The sequence below is a fragment of the Pleurodeles waltl genome, chromosome 2_1, assembly GCF_031143425.1.
Source record: "Pleurodeles waltl isolate 20211129_DDA chromosome 2_1, aPleWal1.hap1.20221129, whole genome shotgun sequence".
Classification (NCBI taxonomy): domain Eukaryota; kingdom Metazoa; phylum Chordata; class Amphibia; order Caudata; family Salamandridae; genus Pleurodeles; species Pleurodeles waltl.
Genome location: NC_090438.1, coordinates 93,148,916 through 93,168,582, shown reverse-complemented (window position 1 = coordinate 93,168,582; position 19,667 = coordinate 93,148,916). Strand labels below are relative to the sequence as shown.

Genomic DNA, 19,667 nt, shown 5'->3' with positions numbered 1-19,667 from the left:
CTTCCCAGGGGAACCTGAAGGGCAGAATTAGAGCTTAACATGCTGTGCTCCACCATAGCTTAGGTAGGAATTAGTCTGTTGACTCTAGTGACAATATGGTAGCATTATTTTTATGTTTTACTCTCCTTGTCACAATCTTAATCTTGTCATGCTGTATCATCCTGGTTATTGCAGTCCACGCTTTGCTATCTAAGATGCAGTCGCTTTATTAAAGCATTATTTATTTAAATATATACTGTCTCTGTTTGTCATTGTGTATGTGAGACTAATGTAACTGAGAGAAACGGATGAAACCTGAGTGACCACGGCTTCCCTGAGAAACCAGTTATGTCATGCGCTTGGCTGCCCAATCATCCCTGCACTGGGGTAGAGATGAGGCACGGCTAGTTAGCCAGAGCGGAACCCGGATTGGCGCAACAGGTGTCACCTTCAGTGGGTTAGACTCAGTCTCCCACACCACGGGCGATTCTGCCGCTCGAAATCCAGAAGTCTCATTAGAATAATGAGAGCCTACGCAACAGTATTGTCTGTTCGTATGAGGACCGATAATTGTGTTGTCTTGGGGAGAAAACCTTCAATGCTAAGGCAATAGCCTTGAGCTCCAGTTGATTGATGTGAAGCTTTGTTTCTTCTGGGTTTCACTTGCCGCCGATTTGTAGGTCTTGGAGGTGGGCACCCCAACCTTCTAGTGAAGCATCTGTTGGTATTATAAAACTGGGAATTTGTTGTAGCTACCCAAGCCCTCTTGACAAATGTCAAGGTTGTGTCCACCAATACATGGCTGTTTTCAATGATGGTGTTATCTGAATGGGGTCTTCGAAGGAACCGTGCAACTGGAGCAGCTGCTTGCCCTGTTCTTCTTGAAGCGGACGCAGATGTAATTGACGACTTGGGACCAGAAGGATACAAGAAGAAATTATTCCCATCAACAGAAACTGACCTTTTTGTAGATAGCCTCTGAGCTAGTTGCTGAATCTTCCTTTGCCTGTCTTTGGAGGATAAAGGTTTGTTTTTACTGTGTCCAGAATAGTCCCCAAGAATGTCAACCTTGTTGTCTGTTCTAAGTGAGACTTCTGGTAGTTGAGTGTTAGACCCAGTTTGCTAAACAACAAGAGGCAGATGGCTGTAGCTTCTGTTGTTTGATGAAATGTAGAAGCTTTTATGAGCCAATCGTTCAAGTATGGGAAAACTTGGCTACCTGGTTGTCTGAGATGAGCTGCCACTGGGGCCAGCATCTTGTTAAAAATTCTGGGGGCTGATTTTAGTCCGAATGGTAGTAACCTGAATTGTAAATGGATACCGGCTACCTGGAAGCAGAGGAATTTGCAATGTTTTGGGTGTACCGGGATATGGAAGTATACGTCCTGGAGATCGAGTGATGTCATATGATCTTTTCTGTTCAAGAGTTGTAGGACATCCTAAAGTGTCACCATGTGGAAAGACTATTTCTTTAAAAATGTGTTCAATCTTCGAAGGTTGAGAATAGGATGCCAGTCCCCTGAGGGTTTCTTGATGAGAAAGATGCAGGAGCAGAACCCTATTCCCTTCTGGTTTTTTTGAACTAGTGCTATTGCTCCTTTTCGCATTATGTTGGATATCTCTTTGAAGAGTTGTTTTAGTCGAGGTGGGGTGTCTGGAGAAATTCCAGGAATGTCCTGTGGAGATGACATCTAGAACACACCTGTCTGATGTTATTGTGGACCATTGATGGAAATGGTGTGCTATTCCAACTCCAATTCAGGGTGTCAGAGAGGATGAGGAAGTCAGTATCATAATGTGGTCATTGCTTTCTTGTATCTCTGGTTTGGGCAGGCAACTTTTCTCTATTAGAGTGCTTATATGCAGTTGCTGGTTGTTGCATGTATTGCTGATGTTGAACATATTGAGGGTGGTATTGTGTCTGACTTGACTGATACAGTCAGTAGGGTTGGTAACCACCTCTAAAGGAATAATTTCCTCTTCCTCCTCAAAAGGGCTGCTTTCGAAACTACAGTGCACTGAGGGATTATGCTGTATCTGTGTCACCCTTGATAGATTGTAGGGTATCATCCACATGTTTGCCAAACAATGATTCACCATTGAATGGCATATCCCATATTTTAGTCTGGATTTCCGGGTGGAAGGAGGTGGATTTCAACCATCCCTGTCTAAGGAGAACCGCATCCCCTGCAAGCTGTCTAAAGCAGTCAATCATTTCCGCTGATGAGTTCTTCCTCCTGGAGGATCTTTCGAGCTTCCAGCTTTGCATCCTCCGGTAACAAGTCTATGTATGCTGACATATCTGATCACATCTGGTGGTCATAACTGGCCAATATAGCTAATTAATTTGCCACTCCTACTGTTGTGGCCACTATGGTGGAGAATCTCTTGCTAATGTTATCAAGGCGATGGCCATCCTTGCCCGGCAGAGAGGAAATTGGTGTGGAGGGGTTCTTAGAGCAACATTGCACTGCCTGTGATACTACGGAGTCTGACTTTGGTTGTCCAATAAGGCAAGTCAGAGTGTTATCTGGAGCTTAATATTTTTATCCAATTGTGGGATGATTGATGATTGATGATACTGTAACCAGTTTTTTTCATGGCTTTCAGGCCTTCCTGCCAAATAAAATAAATGATCGGGATAGCGCTGACCGATTTCTTGGCAGGTTCCTTGAAATCATACAGAAAACATTCTGTTTCCTTTGTAAGCAGTGGCAGTTCAAAACGTTTGGCTGCTCTTTACATTAAGTTATGGAAGCCGCCATTGTATTCCGGTGGAGAGTCTACTGGTGCCGCCAACGGTGGAGATGGAGTGGAAATAAGGTAGTCATCTCATTCATCTGGTGTTGTAACATCTCTTATTTCTCCCTCTTCTCTATCATAATCAGTAGATGGTGCATTGTCAGCAGGGGGTTGAGGTAAATCACCTGCTAACCTTGGTAGAGGAGCAGCAGGTGCTCCAATCACTGCTGCAGGTCTTGGCAAAGGGGTAGGAGTCTGAAACAGTCACACTGTCCATGCTGTCTGTGTTATAGGAGTTGCTGGAACAGATGGTGGAAATCTGATGCAAGAGTCCTTTAGTAAACCTTGCAATTTAGTTACAAGGGACACTGGCATATGAATAGAGGGGTCCCTGTTCGTCCAGCATCGAATATTCCAGATGAAATGGCTCTGTGTGCTCTCTAGCAGAATAGTAATCTTTCTGAAATTCTTCGTCTACTTTGTCAAACCCCCGAAATCTTGGCATTCGACTTAAAGCTATCCCAAAAGGAACTTCATCGTCTGAGTCCTAATCATCATCCAAGAGGAGCGACAGTGGGTAAGGCAACACCTTACTTGGGGAGGTGTGAATTGGTAAGACACTAGATGACAATGACTTTCCCTTTAAAGAGATTAAAGGCAGTGGTGGAAATATCTTTGTAGATTGTTTTGTTTTTTATTCTGAGTGTTCCATCATTGGAGGTTTCTTCGTTGATAGCAAGGTAGTCACTGGTTGTGTTGTCGATGGCAAGGTCGTCGTCGTCTGTATCATCGACGGCAGCGTCGTTGACAGGTGCATCGGTGGGGGTGTTGGCAGTATGATCGTCGACAGGGACACCAACGGTATCATTGTTGACAAGCTCTACATCGTTGACGGAATCGTCGTCGACAAGTCCTTCATCGATGGTGCCATCGAGGAGTCCATCGCCTGTGAGTATTGTGACGTCGACAGGATCTTGTCATTGACAGTAAGATGAGAAAGGCTGTCATCAGGGGTGTCTCAGTGATTGCGTTTCAGAATCCTCGAAGTGACAATCGTCATCGATGACAACGGTGATGACGAGATGATAATTGGAGACACCGCAGTGGTAAAGGTCGGCATTGTCATTACCGTAGAAGCAGTCGTCGACGGTGTCTTCTTCAACAAGGGTACATCTTTCTTGGATTTTGCCATCGACTGCATAGATTGTGAAGCACGCTTTGGAAGTGCTTCTTACAGGGAAGGAGTAATAGGCTCAGAACGAGTCTTTTGTGAGGCAGTTTTATCTTTTCTGGAGATTGAAGAAAGGTCCTTCTGCCTCTTTTCGTGCCCAATCTTAGTATGCTTTAATTTCTTAATGACCTTTGCAGGTGGTTCTGAAGTAATTTTGTTCCCAGTTTTAAGTCTGTCCGCGAAGAGTCATCACTCTCTTCCTCAGATAAAGGGTACTCCCTGGTGTTTAGCTTTTGTAGCCACAGTGAAAGTCTACATTCCCTGTCCTTTAGAGTCTTGCCATTAGAAGCCCTTGGTGGAAGAATGTGCCACGGATATTGTATGCTAACTTTGTCCACATCCGCTGCATGCCTCTCTCCACCCAGATGACTCACTGCTGTGCTTTTGCACCCTGGCCGTGGAGGAGCAGCAACATGCAAAGGATGCAGAGTTGTCCCCAGACATGTAGCGGGCAAATACATCTTTGCAATTACAAGAAATGTATGAACAAGGAAGGCGCTTGGAATCACACTGCGAGTATGAGCTCTTCAGACAACACTGTGCTTATGCCATTCACCGCTAAAAGAGAAACGTGTAACACAAATGAACATGAATAGCATTCTTCACTAAAAAAAACATGCATTTCATTCACCACTAACTGAAGAGTTTAACACAAATAAACATGAATATCAATCACCAGTAAAGAAGGAGCGCACCGCGAATAAACATGCATGTCACTCACCACTAAGAGTTCACCGCAATTAAGCATGCATACCTTTCACAACCAAAAAGTGCATGCACATAAACATGCATGCAATCCACCACTAAAAGAAAAGTGTGCTGCAAATAAACAGGCATGTCATACATAACTTCGCAAGTGCATCACAAATAAACATGCATGCCATTTTCACTAAAAGAATGCACCGCAAGTAAACATGTATGCTATTTTCACTAAAACAATGCACCACAAATAAACATGTATGCCATTCATCACTGATAAAGTGCACCGTAAATGAATATGCATGCCATGCATTAGTAAAAGAATGCCCTGCAAATAAACTTGTATGCTGTAGGAAGCTGGCCTGGTGTGTGGTGAGCACCTATGGTGTTATCACCCTATATCAGGTCCAGGTATCCCCCATCAGTAAACTGTAGGCAGTTTCTAGGAAGCTAGGGCTCTCTAGAGGTAGCTGTGGATGAGGAGGCAAGACTTATCTAGGAGACATGCAAAGCTTATGCAATAACACTATAGTCACACAGCACAATCACATATGAAAGAACCACACAGTGTTACAAAAATAAAGGTAATTTATTATAGTAACACAAATACTAGAATACAAATACTGCCTATACTAATAGGCAGTCCTGGAGGTGAATAAACATACTATTATAAACACATTAGCAATCACTAAAGAACATAAAAGCAGTAAGCATTGGTAAAAGTATAGGTAAACAGTGAGGGGAGGGCCAGACCATATACTAAAAAGTGGAATGTGAAAGGCAGTCTCCCACCCAAGGATGTGGAATCGGTAAAAGGGAGCTAGAGAAAGTAGGAACCCCAAGAGGTGAATACCACAGTAAACCCCATCAACCAGGAGAGGAGAGGAGAGGTAAGTATGTGGTTTTCCCCAAGCCCAACAGGAGGACTTTGGAAAAAGATTATGCAAGATTCAATCAAGACTGGAAGAACCCAGAGGTGGATTCTGGCAGAAGAGGGCCTGCAAAGGAAGGGGACCAAGTCCAGTTCGCGATAGAATGTCCGGTCATGACAGGAGCCACTACCCACCCTTCTGTGGATGCAGGACCAGGTCGACGTGGGACGAAGAAGATCAGTAGTGCAGCACAGGAGATGAAGAGGAGTTCCTGAAGTGATGCAGATGGTGGACCACGTCTTCTGTCGAATTGCAGTTGATCAGTGGTGCTGGAGAACCATCAACAAGCCTCAGCAAATACCAAAGAAGAAGATGTGGAGTTGCAAGGCTGAAGAGGATCAGTAAGGCCCAGAAGACTCGACCCGAGGAGGGGGGTCCGATGTGACCCTCAGCAGTTGGGAGAGTCACCCACAGGCAACCCACTGGCAGCAGGCACAGCGGTCGCAGTGAGCCCCACTCAGCACAAAAGAGGAGGAGTCCCATGTCGCTGGAGCAGCAGAGAGGAGACGGTGCTTGGCAGGAAGAAGTGCGGGGCTACACAGAGCCTGAAGATCCCTTGGAGGAGGAGCAAATAAGCCTTGGAAGCTGCAAGAGTTGTGGTGCACAGGGGTACTCTCCTGCAAAGAGAGGCAAGGGCTTACCGTCTCCCAAGTTGGAGAGCTGGCAGAGAGAACCAAGGAGACCACTCCAGGCCACCACCTGTAATGCTGGATCCACGCTGTTATGGAGAAGAGAAGATCTACGCAGCCGGTTGTTGTTGCAGTTGGTGCCTGCAGGGGAGTGTCTTTGTCACTCCAAGGGAGATTCCTTCTTGCTTCTTGGTGCAGGCTGGAGTCTCGTTGACCTCAGAGGATGCACAGATGGGGAAACGTTGCAGCTGCTGGAAGGAGCTGGAAAAACAATGTTGCAAAACGAGTCGTAGCTGGAGTTGCAGATTGTTGGTTCCTCAAGAGTCCAGTTGCAGTTGCAGTGGCCAGAAGATGAAGTAAACGTTGTAGAGGAGTCCTGCTGGAATCCTGCATGTCGAATCTGAGGACCCACCCATGAGGGAGACCCTAAATAGCCCAGGAAGGGGGATTGGTCACCTAGCAGAGTGACCACCTATCAAAGAGGAGGCTGTGACCTCACCTACGTGACTTGGCCACTCAGATGCTCCCAGGGGCATCTGCACGTCTTAGATTTAAGATGGCAGAACCAAGTGGCCACCTGGAGGAGCTCTGGGCACCACCCCTGGGGTGGTGATGGACAGGGGAGTGATCACTCCCCTTTCCTTTGTCCAGTTTCGCACCAGAGGAGGAATCGGGGGTACCTGGACTGGTGCACACCGGTTTATGCAAGTAGGGCACCAAATGTGCCCTTCAAAGCATACCGGTGGCTTGGGGAGGCTATCCCTCCCAAGTCATGTCACACCTATTTCCAAGGGGAGAGGGTGTTGCCTCCCTCAACAACAGGAAATATTTTGTTCTGCCTTCCCCTGGCTGAGCTGGTCAAGCAGCATGAGGGCTGAAACCCGCCTGGAGGGTGGCAGCAGCGCAGTCTGCTTGCAAAACCCCAGAAGACTGGTAGGAGCAATACTGGGGTGGGGTCCTCTAAGGAGCCCCCAGAGTGCATGGAATAATACAACCAATACTGGCAACAGTATTGGGGATTGATTCCAACATGTTTGATACCAAACATGGCCAGATTCTGAGTTACCATTATGTAGCTGGACACAGTCCAGTACAGGGGTAAAATGGCTTCCCCGCACTTACAAAGACCAGTGCAATGGAGCTGGAGTTCGTAGGGGCACCTCTGCTCATGCAGGGGTGCCCACACACACAGGGACCTGCATCCTGGCTTCTGGGCTAGAAGGGACTACCATAGGGGTGGCTTGCAGTGACCTGTAGTGAAAGGGTGCATGCACCTTTTCATGCAGGCTGCAATGGCAGGTTTTCAGACACATTTTGCATAGGCTGCCACGGGTGGCACAATACATGCTGCAGGCCACGGGGAACCCCTGGTGCACCAAAGCCCTGGGTACCTAAGTACCATATACTGGGGACCTACAAGGGGGCACCAGTATGCCAAGTGTGGGGTATGCAAAGTCCTAGGCAACCAAATTTAGAGGGAGAGAGCACAATTACTGGGGTCTTGGTTAGCAGGATTCCAGTGATGATCGTCAAAGCATGCTGACAGCAGACAAAAAGTGGGGGTAACCATGCCAAAAAAAGGGTACTTTTCAACATATGCCACTTTCACTAAAAGAATGCACCTCAAATAAAAATGTATGTCGTTCATCACTAATAAAATGCACCGTAAGTAAATATGCATGCAATGCATTATTAAAAGAGTGCACCGCAAATAATCATTTATGCCATTCATCATTGGAAGAAAATAATGTATGGCATTTGCCACTAAAAGTATGCATATTAAGCAATTAGGGTATTTGTCAGAAATATTAACTCCGAATACACCTTTAAGAAATATGTTTTTGGCCCACTGAGTTTAGGGTAAATAAAGCCAATTTTTCCATAACATCAGAGAGAAAAAACTGTCATATTAGCTTTTTTTTAAACTTAAACAATGTCGACAAACACAAGCTGCCAAAAAAAGAAGATAGAAAGATAAATAGACAGTTCAACAGTGTTACGTTGATCAGCTCCTTTAGGCCTCAATCGCTTCACATGCCTAAGTACAGTACAAAGCAATAAGGAATAAGTCTTTTTTTTTTTTTTTTTTACTTTTCTTTTATTGTTAATAACACAATATGATACAGAGTCAATGGGATCAGGGTCCCGTCAATCGGGAGTAATTACACATCAGTGATATTAGGAAACCGAAGGAGAAGAAAAAACTCGTAAGGCACAAACAAGGTATCAGTCGTAATATAAAAACTTGAGGTAGAGTTCACTTCCAACATATTTTAGGCTATGTGGGGGGGTTTAAAGAGGGTAAAGATATGAGGGTAAAGGGTAGGTTGTACCTGTTCAGACGAAAGGACCAGGGAGTGCCACCCTGGGAAGCGAGGGATGTTGCTGCATGGATAATGGGTGTTGCAGCTCATGTCAACTCCGTGGTCAGTTTCGGTTGGGGCCAGGTGACTAGCAGACGACATAGTGAAAAGGATCTACCATGGAGGTCTGTTTGGAGCGTTGCTGGAAGGCGACGTTCGGACTCTAGTGGGTATTTTAGAAAGAGACGTGGGGATAAGGTGCAAGGGGGAGAGAGGAAAGAAAGTAAGAAAGAGGGAAAAGGAGAAAAGAAGAAGAAACAGTAGGAAAAGGGAGAGGGAGAAGGGGAAGAAGAGGAAAGAAAAGGAAGAGTGGGAGAGGAGAAAAGAATAGAAAAGAGAGGAAGAGAAGGGGAGATAAGGAGGGGTAGAGGGGGGAAAATACAGAGGGAGGGGGAGGTACGGGAGCGAGGGGGAGAAGGGGGAAGAGACGCATGTGGGGGAGGGGAGGGAAAGGGAAGGGAGAAGGGAACAGTGGTGGTTCCGGGTAGGGCACTATTGCCCCCTTGTAAGGAAGGGAGCCCATACCTGTAGGAATAATTGAGCTTGGTCTTGTAAGTTATAGATGATCCGTTCATGCATAGCAGTGCGGATCATGGCTATAATCCATTCCTCCGGGCTTGGGGGGGTCTCTGACCGCCAGTGTCTGAGTATGCAAATTTTTGCAGTAGTTAACGCTGTGTGCAACAGTCTCTTGTGTGGTCTAGGGAGGTCGTATCTTGCAGAAGTATAAGGGCAGGAGAAAGTGGTGACGGAAGTGACATTACTTCAGCCAGAGTGGAGCTCACAGCATCCCAGAGTGGTCGTACTGTTGTACAGTTTACTAAGATATGTATCAGGTCACAGGATGTTTCTGGACATCGCCAGCAGTTCGCATGCGGGAGGAGTCCGGTCCTATGCAGTTTCGCTGGGGACCAGTGCCATTCATGTAAGATTTTGAAGAGGCAGAATTTCAAGCGTGCTTCCCGGGTGCCTCTGTCTAGTGTCTCTAGGGTAGCTTCCCAATCATCTGGGTCTAGATCCTGCTGCAGCCTGGTTTGCCACCATAGACGTAGTTTTTCCATTAGCGGTTGGGAGTAAAGCCGTCGAATAATTAGATCATATAGACCAGACATTACTCCCTTGCATTGTCCCCATTGCTGCAGGTAAGCCACTATCGGTGAGGGCAGGGATCCCCGCTGTGGAGGTGTACTCCCTTGGGAGAGACAATGCTTGAGTTGCATGTATCTCCATTCCTGGTTCGGGTGTAGGCCGAACTCCTCCCGTAGCTTGGGGAAGGGTTTGAGCACATCGTTCTCCAGGACCTGTGAGAGGGTGAGGATGCCTGCCTGTTTCCATTGCGGCCAATGGAGTACCTCGCCACCTATGCGTAGGCCACTGTTGTGCCACAGGGGCGCTTGGGCATGTATGAGGGGGTGGACCCCAAACAGTCGGTGGGCCCTTTGCCAGGATGCCCTGGTCGCCGCCAGGATAGGATTTGCTGAGTTAGTGGCTGGGAGGTCTGCACGGTAGGGTCCACCGAGTCCTTCGTTCGCAGTCAGGAGTCGTTTTTCCACTGCTATCCACAAGGGGGGATCTGGTATATTCGATAGTGTATTGGATAACTGAGACATTTGGAGGGCTAAAGAGTAGTGTTCCACTGATGGGAGTCCCATTCCCCCGTTTATGCGGCGGGCCAAAAGCTTGGCTGGTGATAGCCGCGGTCGCATTGTGCCCCACACGAATGATCTAATTAGTGCATCAATGCCTCTTAGTGTGGAGAGGGGCACTTGTAAGGGCAGGAGACCTAGGATATAGGTGAAGCGGGGTACCGTCACCATTCTAACCGCTTGTACTCTGCCCCACATGGAAAGGCCTAACAGGGTCCATTTCGCAAAGTCCAGTTTCATCCGCGTGATGAGAGGGTCAATGTTTCCAGCAACCATGTGTGCCAGTCCAGGGTTAACAAGCACTCCTAGGTATTTAAGACGTTTTGGCGTCCACCGGAATGGGTAGCCTAGGAGTGCCGTTTTTGTGGTTACTCGCGATAGCGGAAGTGCCTCGCTTTTGTCCCAGTTAATACGGTATCCCGATAGGGCTGCGAAGTCCTCGATTACCTCTAATAGGGCCGGTATGGATCTTTCCAGGTCCGTGAGTGTTAAGAGGATATCGTCAGCATAGAGGTATATCTTGGAGGTGCCTTCGGGTAGTGGTAGGCCGGTTATGGAGGGGGAGGACCAGATGGCTGCCGCCAAGGGCTCCATCGTCAAAAGGAACAGGAGGGGTGAAAGGGGGCACCCCTGCCGTGTACCCCTTCGGATAGGGAAAGGGTCTGAAAGGAAGCCTCCGCAGTTGACTCTGGCCGCGGGTTGATCATAGAGCAGTCGTACCATGGAGATAAATTTGTTGCCTAGGCCAAATCTCTCTAAGGCTGCAAATAGGTAGGGCCATTCTATGCGGTCGAACGCTTTTTCGGCGTCTAAGGAAAGGGCCAGCGCCGACTCCGGGGAGTCTCTGGCCGCCCATAAGGTATGGCATAGGGTTCGTAGGTGGTTCCTAGATGTGCGGCCAGGTACAAACCCCACCTGTGTATAGTGTATTAAGGACGGGATTACTTTACGTAGTCTGTTTGCCAGGACGCTTGCTAGAATTTTGATGTCCCCGTTTAGTAGAGAGATGGGTCGGTAGCTGCCGCATAATAAAGGATCTCTCCCAGGCTTCGGTATGACAGCTATTGTGGCATTGTTGGATATGGCCCCTAATGTCTGTGTTTCGCAGGCTTCATTGAGGGCTTCGCATAGGATATCAATCGCCTCTGACCCTACCTATTTATAAAATTCTGCAGGGTATCCATCCTCTCCGGGTGATTTGTGGTACGGGAGGTCAGAGATGACTTTATCTATCTCCTGTGGATGCATCCAATTATGTCCGGGGGGGGGTGTGGAATGTGTTTGTGACCAGAGGATGGGGGAGGAGGGGAGGTCGCATGTGGGCCGCGTCCCTGTGCGGGGGGGGGTTGGGGGAAGCGCGAGGAAAGGACAGGGGCAAGTATTGTTGTTACTGAGGTCACTTCCCCTTGGTTATTCTGAGGGGTTGTGGCATGTATATGCTCTGGGACTTGGCATCTGTGGTCTGTTCTGCTTTGCACCAACGCCCATCATTATGTCACTATTGCGTTTGTTAGTAGATCGGGGTCTAGAGCTCAAAACCCAGTTCAGAATCGTTTTGCCCCAACCCTGCCAGGGCAAGCCAGTAGTGTGCAAGGTTATAGCGTCAGTTCCCATATTTTCTAGAGGACGTTATGGATCCGGATTCTAGATGGGAGAAGTGATACGGGACATGGTAAGTGTTACCCGGCATGAAAGGGAGGGACGTTGAGAAACAAAAGTAATCGGGAGCCAACAAAAACTATCACACAATCCGAACAGTCTAAGCAGTCCGAGGCGGTTAAAGCCTTCTGGGGGGGGGGGGGGGTGTTTCTCCGTGGTTCCATGTCTGAAGAGTGTACATTAAAGTAGAGTACTCATCATGTCTCTGTGTCCGGGCTTTTTCATCAAAGTTCCTATGTGTCCTGCAACGTTTCTATGACAGTCTGTGGTTGTAGATATCGAGGGCTTGTAGGAAAACTGTGTCCATGTTGGTTTCAGATAGTAGGCTCCTAGGGTTTCAAAGGGGATCGGGACTTGTCTCTGTCCGGCAGTTGTGTGTGCATCGCCACCGCCTGTAGGACTTGGCCCCTGTCATCAAAACTTTTTGTTAATCTCTCCAGATCTCTGTCCCTGGTTTGGGGGTCTGTAGTAGGTCTTCCGTCGGTGTCCAGAGCAATTTCCGATTGGCCCATTCCCCTGGTTTGGTTCTGTGTGTCTTGGGGGGGTTGGGTTGTTGATTCCATGGATTGTGTCGGATCATGCAGCCCCTCTAGGAATGACTTCAGATCCTCTGGGTCATAGAAGGTTCGTGACTCTCCGTTCTTAGTTATCCACATCCTGGCTGGCTCGAAGAGGCCGAATTTAACGTCCAGATGGCGAAGGCGAGGGCGGAAGGAGAGAAAGGCTCTTCTTCGATCTGCTGTTTCTTTGGAGAAGTCTGCTGAAAGGCGGATTTCGAGGGGACCGAGCCGGAGTGGGCCTTGCCTTCGGGACAGCTGTAGCAATTGGCGGGCCTGTCCGTGCCGGAGGAAGCAGGCTATGATTGGACGAGGACGATCTTGTCCGTTTTGTCTCTTGAGACCAAGTCTATGCGCTCTTTGAAATTCCAGAGGGGGGTCAAATGTTATGTCGGCTAGTTTGGAAAGCGTGTCTCGCAGGTAAGAGAGGATATCTGTACCCTCAATGCCTTCCGGAAATCCAAGGGAGCGGATGTTGTTTCTGCAGCTTCGGTCCTCAAGGTCGGTTAACTTGCTGCGAAGGTACAAGAGTTCCTGATCTCTGTCAGTCTGTAAGACCACTTGACTTTCTACGGCCGCTACGCGATGGTCCAGTCCGGAGATTTGTGACTGGAAGCCCGCTATTTCCAAGCGCATAGATCTCGTTTCCGCTGTTAATGCTGACATGGCAGTGTCCATACCTTCCAGTTTGCGGCCTACTGACGATATCTCCTGCAGTATACGATCCATTGATGCTCCTTGAGTATTGTCTGACATGGTGTTGTGTGAGGGGGGTGGAGAGTCTGCGGGAGCAGGATGTTTCTGTTGACGCAGGGCTTCAGAGAAGAGTAGTTGGCGAGCGGGTTTACACGGTGCTTTACCCGCCGTCTTGCCTCTGGGCATTGCGGGTTTCTCCCTGCAGGTGGGGATCCAAGGGGGTGCCTGTCCGTGTCTCAATGAGGGCGATCAGCGTGGGCGGCAGAGGAGAGAGGGTGGCGGGTGGGGTTCAGAGTTCAGAGGGGTACCTCTCTAAGTGGCCTCCTGGGGAGGGCTGTCGTTGGTGTATATGTACGAGGGGAAGGATCACTGTGTTGGCTCTATAGCGTTCAGCGTCCCGCAGGGCTGTTCCGTGGAGAGAGGGGTTGTTTTGGAGCCGAGCCGAGGTCCGATGTTACTCCTGGCCGTCTTTGCTCTTCATGCCTCGTTAGTTCCTGTTAGTGTGGTATTGCTTCTTTTGTTGTTATGTTTGTGTTGATCGTTTTCCTTTCTCTTTTTTTTTCTTTTTTCTCCTCTTTTTTTTTTTTGTTTTCTTACTCTTTGCCCCCTCTTGTGCTTGCCCCTCTTTTTATTAGGTAGTGTTTGCTCCTTTACTCTTTGCCTTCTCCTCTTCCTTTCGTCTTCCTCCTCTCTCCGCTCGTTGTTATATTCCTCTCTCTCTCTCCCCACTCCCGGCCCCTCTCTCACTCATCCACCACCCTCATCTCCGTACGTCTCTCATCCTCTCTGACTCACCGGCTCGGCTCTCACCTCTCCATCCTCTTCGGGGCCTCTGTCGTTTCTCAGGGGGTCTTCTCTGGAGCAGGTAAGGCTGGGGGGGTGGGGGATAGCCGTCCGTTGTGCTCCGCTGGTGGTGAGGCCTCTTGTCGCCGATCCAGTCACCCCCGGCAGAAAGGGGAAGGGTGGAGAGGCACTGGGAGGCGCGTCGTCAGCATCGGGCCACCTCCTGTTGTTGTTCCGGGCCGTGATGGTGGTCGGCTCCGTTCTCCCCCTTCGGCAGCTATCGATCAGGAGGGAGGGAGGGGTCAGGCGGCGTCCCGGCCTGTTGCCGGCTCCGGGAGCCGCAGTTGAGCCGCTGTCAAGGCGCGGGTAGGGACGAAGGGCGCACTCTCTCCCACTTCAAGCTTCAGCGAGGGACGCGTCTCTCCGTGTCGGGGTGATTCCTCACTCGAGGATACGGCGCAGAGGCCTGCCGTAGGCCTCAGGCCTGCTCCCCTCGCTCCGTCCGGCGCCTCCGGACTCTCAGGCGGCCATCATGGATCGCGGCCAGACCACGTCCCCCAAGGAATAAGTCTTAACCAGAAGATGTTTTTAAGGAGATGGTTTTAATTCGGCATCTTCTCTTGAGTCACAGTAATGGTCTAACATGTTTACAAAGAGAAATGCTGCTTTTCAAATATCTACCAGAGGGATATTGAACAAGAGTGATGCTGTAAGGGCCTTACTTGTAGTAGAATGCAACCAGGAACCCGTTAGGACAAAGAAACAGGAAGCTTTACCTTAGCATAACCCGATACAGATCAACCGTTGCTTAGAAAGATCTTGCTTTGCCTTCAGCATAGAAATTTCAATCAACAAACAGATCCTTTGTCTGCATTAAGTTCTTAGGGCCTCCCACAAACATACTTCAGATAAGTAACTGTTTATAAAAGACCAAAAACAACAGGATTCAGCTCAAGTTTTTTGTGATTTTGCTTGAAAATTGGAGATGCAAAACTCGTCGTAAGCCACCTCGGTCTTCTTTTGTGCGTGGCCACCACCATGAGCAGCAATGTAGTAAGCTGACCTCATGCTGTAGGATGACAAGCCACTGGAACATCAGTCACAAAATGGTCTTCCTTATTGTTATGTGGTTTCTACTGGGGTTATTAGGCCAACAGCACTTTAGTATGTGGGGGACTAACTTCATCCACACCATCAGGAACTGGTGGCCCAATTCTTAGCTAGCTCACAGTACCTCACCGGGACCCCTAAACATACAGCAGTGGAAGGTGATTATGGCAACCTAACACAACACCGACTCCTCAGGGAAGTCATGGAAACAGATCTCATTCTTTTGTTGTGTTACTCATGCATACCCAGGCGAAACACAAGAGAGATACGAGATGGGTTTTCAATAAATGTACTAAAACATTTGCAATCTGGCATTCAGACAATGATCAGCAATAATTAGGCATATAAAACAAAGCAAAGTTACCAGTGGTATAAACATGGTAAAGACAATGAATAATTCAACCATAGTAAATGTGTTTCTAGAAGTTCTAGAGATTCCTACCTAACACTAAGACTACTCTCAGAGTATAGGGGGTGCACCCTTCTGCCTGGGCTGATCTAAACGTTTAGCTTTAGCTCCATACTTGGAGATAGTGTCAGGAGTCAGTCTGCAGTGTAGATGGCAAGCCTCTCAGGAAGCTGGTAGTTTGTGCCAGCAGAGCTATATGTTGAACACAGCATTCATCCAAGGATGGTGGTGGCTGGAATGCCCCCGCCCCATCTGGGTCAGTATATTGATTTTATAATAAAGCCATACTGTGTTGTAAACAAAGATCTGATGCAATGCTGTGTCTAGATGTTGGAAGCTGCCTCCCGAACAGGCAACACAAGAACTAGAATATTGTGTACAAGTGTTCCTAGCCTTGAGCAGAAAGTACTGATTGCATGTTGTGCAAAGGATTATTAAACAAGCAACTCATAGCACATATTCCTAGAAGAATATCATGCAAGAAATGTGTGTAAAATGTCATTGCTAAAGGCAGTGCAGCTAAAACACATAAAATATCAAATAAGAAATTAAGCTAAAACAGGGGGATGAACTAACACAGGTCCAAAATGTCCTCAACATTATCCTTTTGCAACTCTCTCAGTCATCCAGCCTTGAAAAAAATACCAGGAGTCCTGATACCCTCCAGAGCTCTTTATGACCTGCCCTTCCTATGTCCATTACTGTTTTTGTATTAAAAATGTAAACAAATAATAAAAAGAAATTACCAGCCATCCTGCCCCACCAACTTCAGCTTCTGGCAAATCATACCTTCATCCTGCCACATTTGCTTCCCCACCGCCTACTAGCCACCCTCACTAGTACACCCCAATGTTTTTTTTCTCCATTTTTCATAAAGGTGACTACATGATGTCCTGTCGCCATCCTCCACCAATCCACATATGAAAAGAAGGTGAATACACCTGGGATCTGCCATCCTCACTTGTTGGCTCTTCCCACCCTTACAATATTTGCATATTCTATTGCAAGTTGAAGCCTGTCCCTCCAAGTCCTGTTACAATAATGTGAATTAGTGTCAGTATTATTTCTAAGTAGATCATTTACCTTTGGCCTTGTGTCTACAACATACATGAAATGACTCCCGGGGTTGGCACTGCTAATGGCTTGTAACATCTGTTCATCCTCCACACAACGAGTGCTGAACCCAGCAAGTGGCTGGCTACACCGACAGATTGCAGCCTGTAAGAGAACATTGGTTGTATCAAAAGATGGGTTACACATGGAAGCAGTTCTCTTCCTCTTGAGCAACTTTATTTGGGTTGTTAACGGGCACCTTGCATCTTGAACTCTCAGACAAAAAGAGACAACACTTTAAGAGGGTGACCACTCAAATTCACAACCTTTATGCGCCTTCAAATTCATCAACTAAGTACAAATCTATTTACAACAACAGCAGCTACATCACTCATACATGCACTTATGCCAAAGAAGCAATACATACAATCCCCATTCACTCTTCAGACCACAGCAACAGACATAACCCCCTTTACAGATGCTCCAAACAAAAATGGTCTGTTTATATACAATTTTCTGATTCTCTACAACACATACACGTAGTCTCCCTCACCAATGCTAAATTCAACAGCACCAGCACAGTCTGCCTTTTTCGTCCAGATCAGATATTATGAAGACATGGCCTACAAATGTGCCACCAACAATAAGACCTTCTACGAACACAGATGGCATAAAAAACAAATTATTTTGTTTTTCATTAAATCCACGCATTAGAACACAATGCTACAAGCTCAGCACTGCTCCCCCAAACTGAATCGGAGTACACTGCTCTGATTACACAGCATGCAGGTAAATACAGTCACTGGGGCCCAGTGCCCCAACTGAACACCATCATCAGCTTCAGCAGATGAATACATTCATCGAGCCCTGGCGCCTCCAGCGAACACATCTATCTTGAGTTCGTACAGGAAAATAGATTAATCATGGCTTAAGGTCCTATCATATGCAGTGAGCCCAGGCATCCTATGCCTGCAGGTGAATACATTCATTGGGCCCCGGTGCATAGAGTGAACCCATGCATCCTGTGTCTGTAGGTGAATACTTTAACGGGGCCTGATGCATAGAGTGAACCCATGCATCCTGTGCCATCAGGCTGTGGCGCATGTAATGAACACATGCATCTGGGGTGCATGCAGGTAAATAGTCATCAGGACCAAATGCCCCAGCTGAATAGCATCATCAAGCCCAGTTTGTGAATACATTTATAAGATCCTGGCGAATGCAGTAAACCAATGCATTCTGTCCCTGCATGTGAATACATTCATAGGGACCCGGCGCATAGAGTGAACCCATGCACCCTTTTGAATGGGCCATTTATCAGGCCCATGTGCATGCAGCAAACACATGAATCTTCAGTGCATGCAGGTAAAAAATACAGTCATCGGGGCACAGTTGAATACAATGGTGAGGCCCAGCAGGTGAATACACTCAGACTTACGTAAAATGTTTCATTACTAATGGCCATTATTAAACCAACAACAACACAGAGCTTGTGCAGTTTCCTGCAATGAGGTAGATATATTCAAACCACTAACTGGACACAGAACACACAGTCTTCTACAAACTGCTCCATGCCAAATTGTACATTGACAATGACAGGGTTAAAGGTTAGGGGCTAGAGTACGTATTAGAGATAGTCAGATTAAGGACCACTGACAGATTTAGGGTCAAGCCTAGGGAAAGGGGTAGCACAGACATCAATCTGGCTTGGGACTGGTAACAGGAGTTACCACCCATCTGAATTCTAAGACTTGGTTTGTCACACGAAGATTCTGCTAAAAGGCAGTTGAAATCTCCGTTTGAAGGTCCAGGAGAAAAAATGTGAATATCATCGTATAAACACAGATGTCAATGTTAGACCCCCAAATTATGTAATTCCTCAAGATCCCTGCCAGGGTTGAAGTAGAACCCTTGGTAGCGGTAATTCTGAGGGGAGCAAATAACGAGAATTTTTCGGAGGCACTCACAATCGCGACATTACTGTTAAAATATGATTTAGATTATCTCAGGGTTAGGCTTAATTTTTGGTTTAGGATTAGCGAAGGTCAAGGTTAAATTTAGGGGCAGAATCATTAAGGTTTATGTTTTAGAGGTAGGGTAGAGGTCTTAGTGGCAGAGGTAAGAGTGTCGTTAGTAAGGGTAACGGCAGTGTTCGGTTTACAGTTGTATTGTGAAAAAGTAGCCACTTTATAATATCTATATAACTGGTCAACCTGGAGCTCCATCCATGCAGCAGTGTTCCTCGTATTGACATTCAACCAAACTACATGCAGCTAACATTAACACTTTTTTATGACTGCGCAGCGCTTGAGGGCTAGGCAACAGAAGGGGCTGCTCGGTGGTGAACTCCCGCGCTCTCCTCAGACTGCGAGAATAACAGGAAGTCGGGAAAAGCCTTATCTAGAGCAGGGCGAACAGACAGGAAGTTCACAGTTCGTATGCAGTCGTTCCCAACAACAGCGTGCAAGGTCACGCACCCCGAGGTCACGGTGCGCACAGCACGCCCCCGGGCCCGCGTGACTCACATTGTTCTCCTGGCAGTAGTAGGACAGCACGGGAAACCGGCCTCTGCTCCTGAACTTCGCGCTCCCGTGCAGGGTCGCCTGGGTCGCAGTCCTGGGAACCACCAGAGCGGGCGGGTACGTTGTGCAGACCTGCAGGACAAACAAACACAAGAAACGCCTCGTGAGATAACACAATGATATGAGTGCAAGGCGTGTGAGGCGCTGGTTGTGCACCAGCGCCCACCCCGCCTAACGTGCAAACACTTTAAGTATCTGGAAAGTATCGCTGCACTAAGTACGCGAAGCGCACACGTGCATCACATCATTCTTTTTCATTTCAGGTACCGGTTTTTGCCACAGCACTGTCAGAAAAGAAAAAGTGCTGCCAGAGGTTGAAGCTCCGTCAATGCCGCAGTTTTGCAGAAGTGCTTTACATGACAGCTATTGTATCAGCCACAAATCTAACCGCTGGACATTTTCGCCTGCAGCAAATGAAACGGACAAGTCTATTTTCACATCCACGACTTAGATCACTGGAAATTATTCATGTCCGTCGATAACCAACCGCCACACCACCCCCATATCAATTCTGGGACTGTTCTCGGTCTATCCCCCCAAGACGCACCTTCTCCAACCCTTGAGGGGACTAAATCGACAAGTGGTTCCAGATATGGG

At 47.6% G+C, this 19,667-nt stretch overlaps 1 protein-coding gene across 2 annotated transcripts in view; it reads right to left on the bottom strand.

Moving 5' to 3' along the window:
- MTMR8 (myotubularin related protein 8) overlaps nucleotides 1-19,667 on the bottom strand; it is a 226,249-nt gene that overhangs the window by 118,782 nt on the left and 87,800 nt on the right. For both annotated transcript variants that reach the window (XM_069210536.1, XM_069210544.1), the window contains exons 5-6: nucleotides 19,014-19,142; nucleotides 16,519-16,653 (exon numbers count right to left, since the gene is read on the bottom strand). In XM_069210536.1, coding sequence (XP_069066637.1) covers nucleotides 16,519-16,653; nucleotides 19,014-19,142 — 264 coding nt within the window. The remainder of the gene's footprint in view (nucleotides 1-16,518; nucleotides 16,654-19,013; nucleotides 19,143-19,667) is intronic.